Source organism: Acartia tonsa, chromosome 5 (genome assembly GCF_053477335.1).
Source record: "Acartia tonsa isolate MP-2025a chromosome 5, ASM5347733v1, whole genome shotgun sequence".
In the NCBI taxonomy this organism is placed as follows: Eukaryota; Metazoa; Arthropoda; class Copepoda; order Calanoida; family Acartiidae; genus Acartia; species Acartia tonsa.
In genome coordinates this window covers 8671988-8692479 of record NC_137264.1, presented here as the reverse complement: position 1 = coordinate 8692479, position 20492 = coordinate 8671988, and the positions used below count along the sequence as shown (strand labels likewise).

The 20492-nt window shown below is 32.9% G+C and overlaps 1 protein-coding gene across 1 annotated transcript; it reads right to left on the bottom strand.

The window, feature by feature from the left end:
- Nucleotides 1–428: 428 nt before the first annotated feature.
- Nucleotides 429–20164, bottom strand: LOC145318682 (uncharacterized). Its single transcript, XM_080160122.1, has 18 exons — nt 20039–20164; nt 19582–19650; nt 19306–19381; nt 18927–19015; nt 14988–15028; nt 11946–11998; nt 11115–11195; nt 9806–9916; nt 9355–9464; nt 8563–8644; nt 7905–7951; nt 6212–6296; nt 5452–5572; nt 4864–4924; nt 4503–4630; nt 2928–3167; nt 2427–2578; nt 429–2050 (listed from the first exon to the last, which is right to left on the bottom strand). The coding sequence occupies exons 1-18, from the start codon at nt 20089–20091 to the stop codon at nt 455–457; spliced, it is 3195 nt and encodes a 1064-aa protein (XP_080016248.1). The 5' UTR covers nt 20092–20164; the 3' UTR covers nt 429–454.
- Between the last annotated feature and the right edge of the window lie 328 nt (nt 20165–20492).

Here is a 20492-nt window from a genome sequence, read left to right as displayed (position 1 = left end):
AACAAAGGAACTCAACTAAAAAAAGAGTTACAGGTCTGAGATTTTGCATGGCAGTTGCTTTATAGGGGTAAAATATGGAACTGTGAAGAAACAGCGGCGCAACCGCCGAAAACCACCGTTTCCCGCCAAAATTTTGTTTGCCTTTTCTCGGCGGTTTTCGGCGGTTGCGACGCCATTTCTTCACAGTTCCATATTGTACCCCTATAAAGCAACTGCCATGCAAAATGTCAGACCTGTAACTATTTTTTTGGTTGAGTTCCTTTGACTTTTAGTTTTGGTTTCAAAAAGTGTCACTTTCGCCCCCCCCCCCCCCTTTTCTCTCAACCCCCCCCCTCGCCTTATCCCCAATTATTCAGACGATTTAACAATTTATTTCCCTATATATTTAAACTGACTAAAATAAAATAGAAAAATCATCGAGAACTTAAAAATAATAGAGAATAGTTTAACAACGCTATTTTGAACTACTTCTTGATCTAGATCTTGAACGACTTCTACTTCGAGAACTGCTTCGTGAGATGGACCGAGATCTACTGCGTGACAATGACCGAGATCTACTGCGTGACAATGAACGTGACCTACTTCGTGATATTGATCTTGATTTACTGTTATTTCTGCTACTAGAACGGCTCCTTGATCGCCTTCTTGATGAAGATCTTGAAATACTTCTAGACCTAGAGCGACTTAAAGATCTTTTGATAGGCTCTCCATTTGTCAAACTCTTGGAATCTTTTTCAGGCGAAGTGGTAGGATTATTGATAGTAGTATCGTCATTATTTAAGGCAGTTATAGGGTCTTTTTTGCTGCTACATTGTGAATCATCATCATAAGCAATCTTTCTTTTCACAGGCTTGGTAACTTTAGATGTTGTAGGCTTATCAGCATCACATTTTTCGTCCTGTTCTAAAATTTTATACTCTAATACTATTTCATTTGGAGGAGGTGTAAAAAGGGGGTTTATTAGCTTTTGACGCTTGTCGCTAGTTGAACTAGGGGTGGTGGCAGCTGCAACTTTTCTTTTTCTTCCCTTTTTTTGGGTTATTTCAGCTTCAGTTGAATGGTCTGGGTTAGCGACTTTATATGCTTTATACAGAGTTTTGTTGATACGAATTTTCACATAACTATCAATTCTTTTAAGCTTAAAGTGTTCTCGAACCTCATCCATTCCCATTTCTAGGATAGCTTTACTAGGCGGTGGGGGTGAGTTTTGTTTAGCCTTTGTGCTGGAATCTCTTTTCCCTTTTCTGGATTTAGTGTTAGAATCTTCCTTTGTTGCTTCATTAACCTCAAAAGTAAATTCTTTCTTTGGAGTTTTCTTGTCAGATAGTTTATCATGATCTGTTAATATAGATGTTGTCTTGCCATCAGATTTGTCTTTGGAACTTTCTTTTTTGGGCGTAACTTTGGGAGTTTCTTCTGCTTTTGAATTTGATGTTCTTCTACTAGAGCGTTTTTCCTTTGAATCATCTTCTTTAGGAGTAACTTCAGTGGCATTGTTCTTATTATAGTCCTCTTTGGAAGCTGTATGTTCCCTTGATTCTTGTAATATTGGTTCGTCTTTAGAGGTTGTATTTTCATTTGTTTCTTTTTTACTTTCAGTGCTTTCTTCACCCTCATTATTTGAAGATTCTTCTTTCTTAGTGACGTCATTTTCTATAGGTTCTTTTTCTGTCACACTCTTATTTTCAGGCTCTTCATTTTTAATATCATTAACTTCATTGTTTTCTGTTTCCTGGTTAGATACTATATTGCCAGTTTCTTTTATATCTTGTTCATGGTTTTTTACAGAAGCTTCGATGTCTTTGGAATCTTCATTAATATTTTTCTTAGCTTCATCTTTCATAATAGTACTGGTAGATTTTTGTATTTCATCATTAGCGGATTTTTCAACATTATCAGATGTATCTTTAGCTTCATCTAATGGAATTTTGTTGGTTTGTATGCTTGAATTATCATTTGCGGTATCTTTTGGGACTTCTGGTTGTTTGTAAACCCTTTCTCCAACATATCTTGTACACAAACTGTTGAACATCTTACTCTTTCCGACTCCCTAAAACAAAATAATAAAATATTTTAAATTCGTTTTCATTACTTGAGATAATTAGGAGAAAAAAAAGGGTTAGCCAGTTTAATTTCGATAAAAAAAATTAGTTTTGAATTTATGAATAACATACCTAATAATTTAGACAATTTCCGAAGAAAATGAAATAAAAATATAGGATTTAATTTACACCATTTGCCAACAAAATATGATGAATTCATTGATATTATATTTTTCGTGGAAAATTTTCTTGAGTACGATGCGATGCATTTTTTTTTGTAGGACTCCGAGCCGGTTCTAATCCAGTCGAAATCAACCAGATTTGCAGCTGTAATACTGCATAAAAATCATTTACTGCCCTAAAGTAACAAATTAACAGCATTACCTTAATTGATGAAAGCTGAACAATCAGCTGCTTCAAAAGATCTTGTTTTCTTTCTTTTATAAGATCTTTAATGATATCCATTTCAGATTTCTCGTCCATATCAGGATTGTTAAGTTTATTAAAGTATTCAGTAAACTCAGGAGTTTCTTTATCTGAAATATAATCACTTAAAGCTAATCTTACTCAAAAAATGTACAGAACTATACTGGTACCTAACGTTTTATCATATTTTAACATTCCTTAGCTTAAAAACTTTGGGTACTTAAATCTCGACTGATTGGTTCAAGCTTCCAAACTTATCTTAGTTATCAACCTATAACTTTTTTTCTAAAAATCAAAATTTTGTTTATTTTCTTCAATTTATCGCCCATTGTCTTATCAGTTATCCCTGATAATGAAAACAAATTGGGTTAAAAGATTGATTCAAAAACAATAACAAACGCCTGAGAGAAATCCTTAAAACCTAAAATTACAAAATCAATATTACTTTCAAAAACTTACCATGGGCACTTTCTGAGGTTAGCCCGTCTTTTTCTTTATTCACACCCTTTTCTGTTGTGGATTGATCAACACCATTATTGTTAGAGGATTTTGAATCCTTTTCACTAGATTCAGGTACATTTGGAGCTGTGCGTGTTTCTTTGCTGGTTTCATCTTCTTTAGGAGAAACATTATCAGTACTAATTGAACTACTTTCAGGCTTAGCTTCTGAGGCATTCTCGCTGGAACCAGAGTCAGTCTAAAATCAATATCATTGTGATGCTTACATTTTGACAATAAGCTATTACTTCAGATCTTGTCTTTAATTGCGTAATAAATAGATACATAGGGAAATTGACCCACAACATCAATTTTGTAAAATTAATAGTAAAAAAAAAATTATTCAAATTCATGAATTTTCATGAGAAATTGTACCCTTTCAAACGATTGCGTACTCAAGAAGATAAATATAAAGTTACGGCATAGAACTAAAGGAAATTGTTTCCTAAAACTTTTAACTTTGGAAATCCGATGAATATCGGTTAAGATATGACAAAGGAGTAGGGTAACAAACAAATAAGACAAACTTTACATAAAAAACTATATTGTTGTAGGGAGAGTTGGCAATCCGAATCCGGAATCCACCCAATTTTTAGCCAATTTTGGAATCCGAATCCGGAATCCGTTTTTATAAAGCGGGTTCGGATTCTCAATTGGTAGGATAAAATTAGCGTCTTAATTTTTCATTTTTTCTCCCCTAGTTTTTTCTCACCAAGTAGGGGGAAAATGGAAAAATATTAAAAGAACTTTACTCTATAATTTATTTATTTTATCCCTCCTACCACACATTTTTTAGTTTTTTTTTTCACCAAGGAGAGGGGGGGGTGGAAAAAAATGTTTCAAGTTTTCTTAATTTTTAAAGGGGGGGGGGGGGGGGGGCGGGCGAAAGTGACACTTTTTGAAACCAAAACTAAAAGTCAAAGGAACTCAACTAAAAAAAGAGTTACAGGTTTGAGATTTTGCATGGCAGTTGCTTTATAGGGGTACAATATGGAACTGTGAAGAAACGGCGGCGCAACCGCCGAAAACCGCCGAGAAAAGGCAAAAAAAATTTCGGCGGTTTTCGGCGGTTGCGTCGCCGTTTCTTCAAAGTTCCATATTGTACCCCTATAAAGCAACTGCCATGCAAAATCTCAGACCTGTAACTCTTTTTTTAGTTGAGTTCCTTTGTTGACTTTTAGTTTTGGTTTCAAAAAGTGTCACTTTCGCCCCCCCCCCCCTTTTTCCCCCTCTAACCACCTATTTTTTATCCCCCCCCCCTGAGCAGGGGATCCCATGTAGAATATACACTCTTGAAATATTGCTAGAATCCGGAATCCGAATCTGCCAAAAATAAGAATTCGGAATCCACGGGAATCCGCCTTTTTTTGGACGGTATCTTGTAAGAATCCGAATCCGGTCCAAAAGTTTGACGGATTGCCATCCCTAGTTGTAGGTCCTCAGTGCCAAAAGTCGAGAAAAATTGCCCTAGTACTTCTTAAATTAAATGCGAGTATATATGAAATAAATTATTAATATATAAGCATCACTATTCCTTTGTATTATTAGTCTTGAAAGGAGCCAATAGTTTCATCAAAGCTTCCTTTTCAGTCTCATTTAGATCCTCATGGCTAGTAGAAATATCACAGATCTCAAGCGTTACTTCGGGAAGGGATGATACGTCCCTGAAAATGAAAAACATGAAATTACAGGGAGGGGGGAGGACACTGGGCTGTTTATTACACTCATCCCCAAAGTTTTTATGATAGCGTTTTCTAATTTGTTGGCTTAACAACTTTAGGGACTTGCATTTTAATTAGTGGTTAGTGTCCATTGACAAACATTGCATTTGCAACCACTATTTGTAATCTACAGACGGGGTAATTTTGTGAATCAACAAATAAGAAAAAAAACTTACCTATCCCAAGCAAGGTAAACAAAAAGTCCACTCTTTTCCTCCTTAGATTGAGATTCAATCTAGAAGTTTAATAGGATATTTTTTGTTTGAAATATTAAGTCTCACAGGTTTTGAATGAATTATTCAAAATGTTATAAATATCTGATTTCATCTATAAAATTCAGAGAATTATATATTTAATTTAATTTAATTATTAATAATGAATATTTTATTTTAAGTTACGTTGCTACTCTATAGGTAATGTTTGTGTGCTTCTCCCGTAGTTTTAGAAGTAACTTCTGAATAAAAATAAAATCTATATTTTTGTGTCGAGGTCTAATAACCTTAATGTAACCATCACTTGAATGGCGTGAAACTCTTTCCAGTACTGATGGCCTTGAAACCGATTGATATCGTATTACAGACAATTTCCCACGAATATTGAAATAAAAATCATAAAATTAATAGCAGTTTTGCTTGCCCGTCGGAGCTAACAAAATTGTTTTTAATCTAATAATTTTTCATTTTTATATCCGCGAAAAGAAATCTTTAATAAGATGCGATAAATAACTATTATCGAATTAATTTAAAAATATCCAAAAATTTCCTTTGTTGAAACGGCAGGCTTTTTGATGTCATAATTCTGTGCTTCCCGCATCCTTTTTATCTCCTCCCTAATCTTCTCTCTCTCCAACTTTCTCTGGGCTTCTCTCTCCTCCACAGTCAGCATCTGAACAGGCAAAATTAAACTTAAAATAGTTATTTACCACATAATGTTGCAGACAGCTTTACGTGGATATTAAAAAAAAAATTTAAGATTAAAACCAGTTTTGTTAACCCGACTGGCCGAAGGCACAGGCTAAAAAACTGTTACTAATTTTATGATTTTCATTTTAATATTCGTTGAAAATTATTTGTAATAATACGATGCTATTCATTATTTTTCAGTAAACCTGACGAACCGGTTCTAGACCAGCGGATATTAATCGGTTTGGAAGCCATAACAGAGAGATTCATAGAATGAGAATGAAAAAAGATTCCATCTTTATGTGTATGTGTGTGTGTGTGTGTGTTTACCGAAGAATCTCGCTAACCGCTTTTCAGATAATTATCATCTTTAAAGTGAAGCTTTGTATAGGCCCTGGTATGTTTTTATCTTGAGGGAGGGTACCTCAACCCTCACAGAGAAAATAATCCTAACCCCGCCCCCCCCAAAAAATTCTTAATAAAACAAAATGTTACAGAAATCTTTGTTCAATGTTTGACAACGATTTTAACATTCCTAAATAAACTATAAGGGAATACGGGTGGACATACTGACGGACTAAATCCTAAATCTGGAAAAGCTTCACTTTTAAACCTAGCCAACCTGTCCAGTTTCTTTCTCTCTTCGTTTTTCCTCCGCCCTCATTTTTAACGTCATGTCTCGTTTCTTCATCATTTCTTGCTTTTTCCTTAAATAGATTCTAAATAAAACAATACACGTCAATAGTATTTTAAAGAGACTTCCCCCCCCTCCCCCCCCCCTACTTCTTCCCCCCCAAAAAATATTTTCAGTACTCTTTATTTTATTCATTTTCCCCCTCACACATATTTGTTCTTGTTTTACCCCCCAAGTAGGGAAAATATAAACAAGGATGACAACATCCATAAGTAGCGAAGCACAAAAAATTGTGGATGTGAATACGTAGAAGTAGATTTAAAGTGTATTTATTAAAATCAAGAATAGATTTATTGGAGAAAATAAACACGAAACCTTGTTTTATTTTGTATGATGAAGACGGTTAAAGTAAATTACATACTAGATGCACATAACAATGGGGGAAAAAAATTTGAAACTGTTAATGCAAAAAAATTTTAAAATTGGACCAAAAATACCAAAGATATGGGGAAATATGTCAAACATATAAAAATAGCCAAAAACCTGCTAAAAGGCAGTTTGGCCGCCATTGTTTCTTTTCTTAAAACACCAGAAATTTAATGTTAATATCTTTACAGGGGTGTATATTCTGCATAAGATTTATTTTTTTTCCCCGGCTACAAAATTTTTTATTTTTTTCCCCCCCCCTAGTTTTTTCTCTCCAAGTAGGGGGAAAATGAAAATATATTTAAAGAACTCTATATTTTATTTATTTTATCCCTCATACCACACATTTTTTTAGTTTTTTTCTCCAAGGAGGGGGGGAAATGGAATTTTTTTTCAGTTTTCTTAATTTTTACATTTTTTTCCCCTCCAACCACTTATTTTTTATTTTTTTTTCCCCCCCCCTTAGCCGGGGATCCCATGCAGAATATACACCCCTGTATCTTTAACTGAAAAATTTTTGAAAATTGGACTATAAACACCAAAGATATGGGTAAAAATGTGATAAATACAAAAATAGCCAAAAACCAGCAAAAAGGCAGTCTGACAGTCATTGTTGTTTTCTTCAAATGACAGGAAATTTAATTTTGATATCTTTAACTGAAAAAATTTCGAAAATCGGACCATAAACACCAAAGATATGGGGAAAAATGTGAAAAATATAAAAATAGCCAAAAACCTGCAAAAAGGCAGTCTGACCGTCATTGTTGTTTTCTTCAAATGACGGGAAATTTAATTTTGATATCTTTAACTGAAAAAATTTTGAAAATCGGACCATAAACACCAAAGATATGGGGAAAATTTGGAAAATATAAAAAATAGCCTAAAACCTGCTAAAAAGCAGTCCGACCGCCATTGATGTTTTATAGTTAATTGTGCTCCTTAATGATGGGAATGTTGTCAAAAAATTTCAGCTCTCTATCTTTTATAGGAGCCGAGAAAATCACGTTTCCCCCAATTCATTAATTACGGACGGACAGACGGACGGACGGACATTGTGAATTATAGAGTAGCTTCGCTACTAAAAAAAATTTCAGGACTGTTTACTTTTTCTATTTTCCCCTCATCACACATATTTTTTTTTATCCCCTCCCCCTTTGATCCCATGCAGAATATACACTCCTTTCCCCCCCCCCCCCCCATAACTAAATCTGCTGAAAACCTCCAAACAAAGAATGAAATCTTTTTAAAAAATTACTTTTCACTTTTCTTCCTTATAGCTGCCTTCTTCATTTCTTCTAGCTCCTTAATAAAATGAATTTAAATATGCACTCTAAAATATCAAAATTATTGGCTAAGGTTTACAGAATCTAAAACTTAACGTATTTTATTTTCCTATTTGCAGATAAATTTTAATACACGGATTTTTGGTGAAGAGAAAATAAATTGGAAATAATCAAATAAACCTAGAACGCTAAATCCAAATTTTAACTTTGCCTAATTAACAGGGGACAAATCTTGGATGTTAAGGTCTTCATAGCAAGCTATTAGCATAACAAAGAAAAAACTTCAAAGGCCATAGGGTCTATCTCTTACGCAGCTCCCAACAGAAGTGGGATAGAATGGATTTACTATTACTTGGATCTTACACCAGATTTTCATGTTCTCTAATAAAGTAACCCTGTAGCGGGGTAAAATAACGAGCTCACCTGTCCACCCCCAATTACCCCATCCTCTTTCCCCCTACTGGATAAACGGCCCGACCATTAAAAGCTAGGGTAAATTGCAACCTAAATTAACAATTCACGTATATTCTACACCACATTCATTGGGGAACGTGACATCAATACGAGAGAACTTGGTCAACATAAAAGCATCCCACTATACTATCAAAAAGGTGACAGTTTTATTTTTACCTTCTTCCTTTTCTCTTCTAATTCTTCTCGTATTTTCCTGGCCTCTTTCATAGCGTCGAATTCTTTGACAATCTCATCTTTCCTAAAAAATATATATTTTTTTTATCAAGTCGAAGTTTTTTAACGTCAAAGGTTTTTGGTCAATTTAGGCATTATAGAATTGTCTTATAGATTTAAAATTTTGCATTATGATTCCTATAACAGATAAGTACAAGTCAGTTCAACACTGTGTTTTTTTTTATTTCAGGGATAGAAAAGGACAAATAAATTGATATACAATATACATCCCCATCACAAAAAAAAATCCTTCTTTAGATTAAAATTAGTGGTTGAAACGTTGGGACTCTACTTAATATTCAATTAATCAAAATCAATATAGTCCCCAAAGTTGTTAAGCAACAAATAAGAAAACGTTACTGTAAAACATTGAGAACTTGTGTAATAAATAGCCTTCTGTCCCCTCCCTCCGTGGTTGCAAATGGTCCAATTAAGGCATTGTTCATCTAGACTTTCTAAATTTATTGTCCAAAGTCCCTCTTGGATAAACAGAAGATATGGCTAGAGAAGAAACAAAGATGACAACATTCATAAAAACGAAGATCTGAAACGCTAGGACAAACGAACATTACCACTTGTGGAGTGTCAGAACTGAATAAGCAGAATAAACATATAAGAAATAATCATGGAAAGTTTGTAATCGATAACTAACCTGTGTAAAGATAAAAGCTAACTGTCACAGACGGACTGATTATAGACAGCTTCGCTTTTAAAAAGTCTATGCAGATAGGAAACCTGTTTTTGTTGCTAGGATCCGTGAGTTGTATGGCCAGGTTTTTATAATCCGGATCCACCCCAGGCTCCATCAACTTGTGGTAAATATCCGTTTTCTTTTCTCTCTTTACCTGGAGTAATAAAAAATTGTTATTCCAGAATGGCTTCGAAAACGATTAATATCCGATGGATTAGAACCGGTTCTAAGCCATGCTAAAAAAACGTGTATCGTATCGTATTATATCTAGTTTTCTACATATATAAAAATGTACAATCATAATATGAAAACTAGTTCTGTTAGCCTGTAGTGTGCAGTGCACTTCTAAATTTACAGTTTCCTAACTTTTCAACCAATAATATTAATCTTCCGAACTTCAAGGTAATTTTATTTATCCTCATTGGGGATGTATATTGTATATCATTCTATCGGCCATTGTCTTATCCCTTAATACCCCTGATAATTGTTACAAACCTTAGGATCTAAGAATCTTGTGATGAGAGTCCTCAAATCTCCCTGAAGATGTTCCATATTTTGCTCCCCACCAGCACCACCGCCATCTGTAGCAGCTGTCTGCTTCACAACCTACACAAGTAAGAAAGTTAAAGAATAGAGAGGGTTAGGTGCATAGACGTCCAAGGGGGGGGGGGGGTAATGGGGCGATTACCCCCCCCCCAAATGATTTTGGGGGTGCCGTAGGCACCCCCAAAATTTTTTCATTTTACCCTCCCCATTTAAAATTTACCCCTACCCAGGGGGTGCCGTAGGCACCCCCAACCATTTAGGCGGGGGTATTTACCCCCCCCCCAAACAATTTTGTGGGGGTAAATACCCCCCCCAAAATAAAAATTCTCTAATAAAAAAAATTTTGCGCGCTTCGCGCGCATTTTTAATACTATATATTTAATAAATTTTAAATTACCCCCCCCAAAAATTTTACCCCGGGGGTAAATTTTTTTTTGGGGGGGGGTAAACTAAATTTACCCCTGCCAACAGATTTCAGGGGGGGTAATTACCCCCCCCCCAAGCAAATTTTACCCCCGGGGTAAAAATTTTGGGGGGGGTAAAAAAAATTTGCCGCCATTTTACCCCCCCCAAAATCGAATTACCCAATTTAAAAAATTTTACCCCCCCCCAAAAAAAAGCTTGGACGCCCCTGGTTAGGGGTCAAGAGTTAAATTATCATAGCTCAAACGATAATTGACCCCCCTCATTCTTATTGGGTAGCACTCAACTAACTAGCGACAATTTTATTTTACATTTTTACAATTTATAATTTTAAATGCAACTCCCAAACAAATTAAAGCAATGAGGTATTTTCGTCCGACTTACATTAACATCAAATTTAAAAAAATTAAAAGTAACTTACTTTTTTAGCCTTTTCTACAGAAACAAGGGTGTATATTCTGCACAATTGACCCTGCTAAAGTGGGGGGGGAGAATAAATAAAAACATGTGGTTGGGAAAACATGTAAAAATTAAGAGAACTGAAAACAATTTTTTCCAATTTCTCCCCTCCTTGGTAAAAGAAAATATGTGGGATGAAAATAAAAAGTTCTTTAAATATTTTTCAATTTTTCACCACTGAACTCCTTAGGTAATGAAAAAACAAGAGGGAAAAAACAAAAAAAAATAATCTTATGCAGAATATACACCCCTGACAGAAAATAAAGCTTGTCACGCTATAGGTTAGAGAGCAGAAATAAGTTGTATACTGCAATATTAGGAGTTTCAGAATTGGGCAATAGGCTATGTATTGTATACATATTACATACTTTATTACCTTTACCACTTTCTTAGGTTTTGGCTTGGGCTGGAAGGATTTCTTGAAGTCGTCAATCATGGTATCCCGCTGCAAGGAATCCTGAAAAATAAATCTTTTTAAGTAACAAGCACAACAACAATATTAGAGCTTAATGCCTAGTAATCAAGACTGTAATCATGTAAGATTAGGCAACTGCTTAACGTATGGACTGGACAATGACATTCTCTAACTAATAGTAGCTGCGCTAATAGAAAATAAAAAAAAAATTTTAAAAAGTAAATAACTACCTATAGAAACATAAAAATAAAGTATGGCAAATGGTGATAATAAAGAGGGGGGTAGGTTTCTGGTAAAATCCGTAAAGGTTATATGTTATAAGTAAAAAACAGAAGTACAACGATAAAATTTTATGTTAACTTTAAAAAAAAATTTTGTCTATAGTTCTTTTCAATAGGTAAGAAATACACATATTTAGTGAATATTATCGTTCTACTACTATTTTTAAGCCTTAAAACACACACCTTTACAGATTCTACCAGAAACCTACCCCTCTCTTTTTCTATTCCTTGAAGTTTACACTAGGACATATTTGGAGTTTCAGCAACTTTACAAGAGGTGTATGCCTTAAAAGATGGGAATTGAACTGGTTTGAACATACACACCCCTGTATTGACATTGCCATTTTACCCAGGAATAAGCTAGAGCCAACAAAAGAAATAAATCTAAATAATATTTGGTGGGGGGGGGGGGGGGCAGATAATAAGTGTTGCCCTACAGCTGAAAATCACGGGTAGGTTTCGTGATTTTTTTCCCAAGTTAATTTCGGTGTTGGTATAATCTGGATTTTACCTTGCAATTTAATATAATCTGGGCTTGATGTTTTTGGTCAGGAGTCAGATCACCTAAAAAGATATATTTTTTGTTTGCATATCCAACTTAAAATAGCCTTAAACATTCCACAATGCAGCAAAGTTGGACATTTTAAATTTTCGAACTTTTAAATCTTTAGCTTTAAACATAATATTTGTATAATATGAGTATATTGATGAAGCTAGGAGTTGAAATTTCATTTAAATTATTAAAATTGACTGAGTACCAGCCCTTCAAAGTAGGCCACCCAAACCAAAAATATCATAAAATTATCGAAATTAAAGTTTTTGACGTCACATCACACAAGCAATTTTTTTCCATGCAAGTTTATCTCCTATTACTTTTTATGTTGAAAATCATTTATGCCAATACATATATCAAATAAAAAAAATTTTAAAAATATTTATTTCTTTTATATAAGTTGTATTACAGACATTTAAAAAAAAAATAATTACTATTTTTCCTTCGTCTTTACTTAGATATTTTCATATTGATTGCGTAATATTTCAAAAAAAGCCGCGAGGGCACACTTCACACGTACATTTTTAACTTTATTTGATTATAGTAATGACAAAAAAAAGTATCCCAATGATGCCCTGAAGGCTTCTTACGAGAAATATTCGATCTTTTAGAGGTCCTACTACTTGTAAAAGTATTAACTATTTGACTTTTGCATAGCAGTTGACAACTTGTTAAATTTATTATATTTAGAAAAACAATACAATTAACGGAAAGTTACTTATATTAAATCATTTTTAAAAATAAACCTATACAATATTTTAAACATTGTCTGTCTTTCTACTAAAAATTAAGATCTCGGTAACTGCTAAATTAAATATTTTCTACTTTGAAGGGAATGAACATATTGTTCATATCATGATTTTAAACAAGTTTTGTGGAGGGCGAGGGAGATAATGATTTATACAAGAAAAAAGAAAATCTAGGGCCCAATTAAATATATATTAAATATTATTTTAATTCAAAACAAAATGTGTCAAGTTTCTTTTGTCTACCATACTTTTTTACAATTCAAGTCTAATAAAGATAAGTCTGCTGAGGATGAACTAGTTGAATCTTTTTTATATAAATTTACGTTCATTACCTATTCTAGTTCAATATTTATCGTATATTTTTGCAAAATACTTTTAAAGAATAAAAAAAAAAGGCCAAGATTTTTTGCTAATTTAATCTATAATACAAAGTAGAACGATGTCTGTCTGTTTGTTTGTTTGTTTGTCTGTGTGTCTGTTTGTTTGTCTGTGTGTCTGTTTGTTTGTAGCGAAGGTCTCGCTAACCGCTGAACCTATCGGGTTCTCCTTTACAAGGTAGCTTCTCATAGATCCCGGGAAGGTTTATAACTATTTTCTTGGGGGGTGGGACACCCCCATCCCCCCAAAAAATTAAAAATACCCCCCCCCAAAAAAAATTTTTTTTTTCTTTTTAAAACTAAAAATAAAATAGTGGGGTCGACTACCCCCAAAGAAAAATTTTTTTTTTAGGTTTATTTTGTAAATCTAAATTACGAAAAATTGGTTTGATCAAACCTCTTGGGGCAAAGCCCCTAGAGGCTAGGGGCGAAGCCGCTTGTTATATATACAAAGTAGAACGATGACTGTCTGTTTGTTTGTCTGTTTGTTTGTTTGTAGCGAAGGATCTCGCTAACTGCTGAACCGATCGGGTTCTACTTTTCAGGGTAGCTTCTCATAGGTCCCGGGAAGGTTTATAACTATTTTCTTGGGGGGTGAGACAACCCAAAGCCCCCCAAAATATAAAATACCCCCCCCCCCAAAAAAAAAAAAAAATATAAAAAAAATTTCTTTCTAAAACTAAAATAGTGGGGTCGACTACTCCCCCCCCCCCCAAAAGAAATTTTTTTTAAAATTTTTCTTTTAAATTTTTCTTTTAAATCTAAAATACGAAAAAATTGGTTTGATCAAACCTCTTGGGGCAAAGCCCCTAGAGGCTAGGGGCGAATCCGCTAGTATTTATATAAGGTATCTAATCTAATATTAAGATGCGTACGCATATTGAAACTTGGTATGATCTTAAAAGAACCTTGACACATTGTTATATTAGAATATATATTGGATATTATCTACCTAACAATTATGTCGTTAGGTAGCACAGCATTAACAATAACCTAACAGCCTATTTGCTAATACGTCATTTTCATGTTAAAATTTCAAAATCCGTTAACAAACAAAGACAATCTCGTAGTAAATTACCAACTTTTGTACATGCAAAACAAACTTTAAGCGAACTATTAACCTATAGTTTTGAATGAAGTCATAATCAATATCTGTTTGAAGAATAAAATATTGGAGAAAAATTTCTAATATTTTGAGGTTAAGTTTTGACGTTAAAAAAAGTACTTAAGGGATATTAATAATTAAAAAAGAAAGACTGTATTCTGTTCTCACTTCAATGTCGATTCTAAATTGATATTAAGTTGCAATATACATTAAGAATTGGTCGATTTATAAAGGTTTTAGTAAACTTAGTTAAAATGTCCAAAAAAACGTACATTTGCTGCATTGTGCATTCCCAGAATCAATATTAAAAGGTTGTAGTTTTGGTTCTTTCTCCAGATTTGATTCAAACTACACAAAATTTTTCTTGTATTTAAAATTGTTCGTTTTGAACCTAACAAACTATTTATATCGTAAATATAAAGAAGAGTTAAGGAATTTCTTATCAAAGCGACCTTTAAACTAGCGCAGCAACTCTATAATTTATCCGTCAGTCGTTCATCATTCAGAAAAAAAGAACCTAAAGTGTTTGTTCAAAATAAAAATCTTAATCATACATCCAAAAATAAAATAAATTTTTTTTTTTTTTATTTAGACTCAAAATATTTATCCTTGTTTGATAAGATAAACAAATTGATTTATTTTAAGAATGTTTATTTAGGCAGGTATGTATTACTTCAAATTAATCCCAATATAGTAAAGTAACAGGATGTCTATCTGAGTGTTGTTTTTATGACTATTTTGAGAGAGGGTAAAATCCCCTTTTTCTTACCTTCAAAAAGAATCTTCATATTGGGTTTAACTTCATGATCCCTAAAATATAAAGTTACAAAGTAATAGTCCAAATATGTTAGTCACGATAAATGATAATGGCTGGGGTGTATATTCCGCATCGTTGACCCTGCTATAGTGGGGGGGGGGGGGGGGGGGGGAGAGAAAAAATATGTGGTTTAGGGGGAATATGTAAAAATTAAGAGAATTGAAAACATTTTTTTCCATTTTTCTACCCTCCTTGGTGTAAAAAAAAACTTAAAGAATGTGTGGAAGGAGGGATAATATGAATAAAATAAAGAGTTCTGTAACTATTTTTCCAGTTTTTCCACTTCCTTGCTGGAAAAATCTAGGAGGCAAAAAAACAATGGACGATTAAGGTAATAAAAGTTACTCCCTTAAAAATCGGTGGTGAAAAAATTTGGACACAGATTGTTTGCAATAATAATCTGGATTTATGAGAAGTACAAATAGCTTTTACAAATGATAAATGATAATGTTTGCAGTACAATTTACAGTCCAATATCCCTTCCCTCCCAAATAATAAGGCATTCGACGAAAGCATCAGTTTCAGAAAACATTCTATGTTCGTCTTATGATGTATATTATCAAGTGACTATTGATCAAACTTTTCTATTAGTCTCAAAGATTAAAATTTCAACACCAAAAAAGATAATAGAAGATAATTGGATTAACTGAAAAATGACGAAATTATAGGTGACGTCAGAAATAATGTAAAAATAGCAGGAAAATAAAATGCAAACAATAAATACAATGCAATACCAAAAGTTCAAAACAAAATCATCTATTATCCAAAAAGATATTTATAAGAGAAATATAAGTTTTTTTCATTAGCAGAATTTAAAGGCTTTTTTGAAAAGCGCTATAAAAAACCTTCGTCGAAAGAAAGGGGAATATCATTTCAAAATCCAACAAAAATATTTTATTCTATTATTTAAAGTAGATAATAAGGGTTTTTTCTTAGAAAAGCTTCATGCGGGTCCAGGGATAGTTGTGGGAAAATCCCCCCTTCCCCATAAATACTAAGCCCCTTACTGCCAGAGGCGCAGCCGCCATTAGAGTATAATCGCTAACAAAAAGTTAGAGACCGTAAGAATGTGTAGAGTATGCTTTGCTACCAGTAGTTTCAACAGAAATAAAGTATGAATTGCAAATCCAAAAGTTTTGTTTACAATTATTGGAAAGTTTCGAGTTCAGCCGTCAAGCCCAATTTGCTCTACTTTCTATTTCATACAAAGTACACAAACCAAAATAACAAGGGGTGGGGTGGGGGGGGGAAATTTCGACACATTTGCGTAAACGGTGATTATGGACATTATCTTTGTAATGAGAGGATAGGTTATTAGGTATAAAAAAATTCTTATATGATAAAGTTTTCAAAGTTTTAAGATTTTTTTGGAGAGACCACCTGGAGGCCTGCAGCTCCTGAGCCTAGAGGCCTATCCAAAAAATTTTAAACTTAGGAAAAAATTTTATATGAGAATGATTTTATCCCTAATAACCTATATCCTCTCAGTCCAAAGATAAAGCCTATAATCACCGTTTACGCAAATGTGTCAGAACTCCACCACCCTCCCTATCAAATCAAATGGTAACTGTTTTTAAAGAATAGCATTTCTAAGATTAGGGTCTTACAATGCGACGTCTTTAAAACAGGTTGGTTGAATTTAAATTAAAGAAATTACAGAAATGTTTTTCATTTTCAATCATTGTATCAGTGTTTCGGAGCCGGAAGCAGCAACATTTTTGGTGGAGCGGGAGCCGGATCCGGAGCCGTATTTTTCGTTAAAAACGGCTCCGGCTCCAGAGTAGCTAAAAATGATTTTTTAAAGTAATATTATAATTTGGCAACGGTCTATTTACATATAATAAACTGAAAAACTAACAAATAGACACACATCCTTCTACTTTTATATAGCTTTAATCAAATAAAAGCAAAATATTTTATATTATTTATTTTATTTTATCAAAGAGGGAGGTCATTTTCTAGTAAATCCCGTAAAGGTGTGTGTTATAAGGCCTAAAAATAGTAGTAGAACGATAAGGTGCTCTATATATTTGTATTCCCTATTGAATAGAACAATAGGGAAGAAATTTTTTTTTTTTTTTGATAACCTTTCCTGGAATATCTTTAAAAAATACGAAATTTCTATCAAACGCTTTGTTTGGCTCAAACTGACAAAAATTTAAAAAAAATATAATTATAATAATAATGTTTTCTATAGGTACAAGGTAAAGGTTAAGAACAATCTATACCATTAAACAAAGGAAGAAGTCAGTCTTTACAGGTTGATTTATTATAATTATATTTTTTTTTATTTGTGTCAGTTTGAGCCAAACAAAGCGTTTGATAGAAATTTCTTATTTTTTAAAGATATTCCAGGAAAGGTTATCAAAAAAAAAAAAAAAAATTTCTTCCCTATTGTTCTATTCAATAGGGAATACAAATATATAGAGCACCTTATCGTTCTACTACTATTTTTAGGCCTTATAACACACACCTTTACGGGATTTACTAGAAAATGACCTCCCTCTTTAATAATGAACAAAACTTTAATTTTAAGGTAGGAGCCGAAGCCGGAGCTGGAGCCGGAGCTGGAGCCGCATCAAAATTAAACGGCTCCGACACCCTGCATTGTATAGTTATTTTTTTTGTTTATTTTGTTATTTGCAGGGACTCATGAAAAAGAGGTAATATTTGAGAATAACAAAAACTGTTCTAACTTTCAAGTAAAGACCCGCTTTTTTACAACATTCATATTAATATGAACTATGGAAGGGAAAATGTTGGTTAAATCAAATAAACTCAAATTCTTACAAATTTTATTTTTCAAAAATGAATTTGTGGATGGTTTATTTATCATTTATACTTTTATCCAGGGATTAATATCTATTACGTTTTAAGTTTCAAAAACTAAACCTTTATTAATGTAACTATGAAAGGTAGATCGATACAAAGGTCAAGTAAAAGTTGCGTAAAATAATATTAATTGCTCATTTCTATATAAAAATAGAAGACTTTGATGAATTATAAGGATAAGTTCCGAAGAATAATTTTAGTTTGAGAAAAATAAGAGCAATAAAATCCACGAAAAACAAAACAAAAATCTTTGAAAATAAAATGCTATTAAAATCTTATGCAACAAGAACAACATCTGTAATATAAAAAAAAGCTAGAAATAAAACTAAAAGAACATTAAATATTTCATAAACTTTTAAAGAAGAATCTCTTTCTAGTGTACAAAGTAGTAAGGATTTTTTGTTTCTCCTTTTACATTTTGATAATAACTGAACTAGAGTTCTTATCAGCGTTTCGGAGCCGGAGCAACAACATTTTTGGTGGAGCCGGAGCCGTATTTTTCGTTAAAAACGGCTCCGGCTCCAGATTAGCTAAAAATGATTTTTTAAAGTAATATTATAATTTGGCAACGGTCTATTTACATATAATAAACTGAAAAACTATTATTACTTAACAAATAGACACACATCCTTCTACTTTTATATAGCTTTAACCAAATAAAAGCAAAATATTTTATATTATTTATTTTATTTTATCAAGTTCAATAATGAAAAAAAATTGATATATTAATTTTAAGGTAGGAGCCGGAGCCGCATCAAAATTAAACGGCTCCGAAACGCTGGTTCTTACTATAGAAAGCTTCACAAATGTCTAGTAATGGTTTTAGGCTATTAATTAACCTTGCCCCTTCCTCCCTTGAATGCTGAGCTCCTAAATGTTAAGGGCACAGTCGCTTGTACAGACATAATGTATTAGATAATTTTTGCCGCTAGAGAAAAAAATATTCCAAAGCTAAATATCCGTGAAAGCGCTGCATTGAAGAAATTAATCATAAGTTAGGATTATTTTCGTTTCCACGGACAACAGTGTAAGGACATAGAAAAATATATATCATCTTACCCAATAGCAGGATCAATAAGTCTGCGTAGGGCCGCCAGGTAAAGCTGTATATCCTGAACAGTTTGGGATTCTCCATTGATTTCTTGCGCCTAAACAAAGATTTAATTTAAGTAGAACATTACTAACAAAGATTATGGTATGAAGTCAACTAGTTTTTTTTTTCATATGTTAACTTTCAAAACTTGATAAAGTATTCTTTTTAATACAGTATCTATTCTATAACATATTATGCTTCAGTCCGACAGTCCGTAATAATTGACTGATATTTGCGCAAAACTTTTGACCATCCCTTATGTATGCAAAGACAAATATTCATTTTTTAAAGTTTCCGTCTCAAATATTATTCTCTTATTTGCGATGAGCAAATTCTTCAATTTACCTTTTCTCTGAATGAATCTCTGATGCCAAAAATATTGGCCCTTGCCGCTTCAACCATGGTTTGTAGCTCCTCATATCTAAATAAAGACATCTTAGAAACTATGTTCTTAAATGCAAAAATTGGAACAGCAAAGGAAACGGAAGAAAAAAAGCACGTTAGTTGACTCCCATATATGGTTATGTATTTGCTCTGCTGATTAGAAAATTTGTTTGTAAAAATAAACAACTTTATAACTTAATCTAGGTATAAATAAAACATTAAGTAAAAAAAACTTACTTGGCGTTAACTTTGAGCTCTTTAACCAGCGATTCTCTTTTCTCAGCATCCAAATGAGGATTCGCAAAACTGAAAATTATAAAATTGTATTGTAGTAATTAATCAAGAATAAATAATGTCACTTTATTATGATAAAACAAAATTTCCCTATCTGTACATTAATATCGTTATTAAAAAAGTTTGGACTTCAAAATTGAAAAGGTACCGACCAATCAAGATAAAAAAGTCCAAAGTTTTAAGCCACCGAATGATAGAACGTAATTTGAAATCTTTGATACTAGTAAAATTTAAGTTTATCCATTTCATTAAATTCTTTAAAGCTTCATTTTACAGGAAAGAACCATATGAGTTGGCGATATCCTTCGCAAAAGACGAAATTACAAAATTCCTTTTACTTTATATTAGAATAGAATAACATTACATTTTAATCTTTAAATAGAATAATGAAAATACTTACTAGTCTATAATTTTCATACATAATGTGATGTCTACTTTCTCTGATTCCTCCATTTTTTTGTTTATTTTTGCTATAACATATTTCTGAAATTATTACAATCTTATCAAATAAAGTAGTAAGGTTTTTCTTGTCTCGATAACTTCAGAATCGATTGAGTTTCCTATTTTAAGTCCTAGGATGTTTCTGGCTTTTCAGTTTTAGATCAAGTTTCCGTTTAATTTTGATCTAATTTTCAGGTACTTCATTCACAATAAGTACAAGCTAGGCCTGTAGACGCTTTTGGGGCACAGCGCTAGCCGCTTGTACGTTTTAAATTTATGACATTAACACTTTAAGAGATTAGCAAAAGCGGATAATTTGACACAGTAACGTCAGGTCCAAAAGCCGAAATAACTACTATTGGTCAATGTTTACTATTCTGTGCAAAAAAAAACCCCGGCCATGAGTTGAACCC

Excerpts from the sequence above, each read along its gene's own strand:
- LOC145318682 (XM_080160122.1), bottom strand. The coding sequence starts at position 20,091 with ATGGAGGAATCAGAGAAAGTAGACATCACATTATGTATGAAAATTATA. Across the intron at positions 11,196-11,945 it reads AGATTATATTAAATTGCAAG|GATTCCTTGCAGCGGGATAC; the intron begins GTAAAATCCAGA and ends TTTATTTTTCAG. Across the intron at positions 7,952-8,562 it reads TAGAAGAGAAAAGGAAGAAG|GAGCTAGAAGAAATGAAGAA; the intron begins GTAAAAATAAAA and ends CATTTTATTAAG.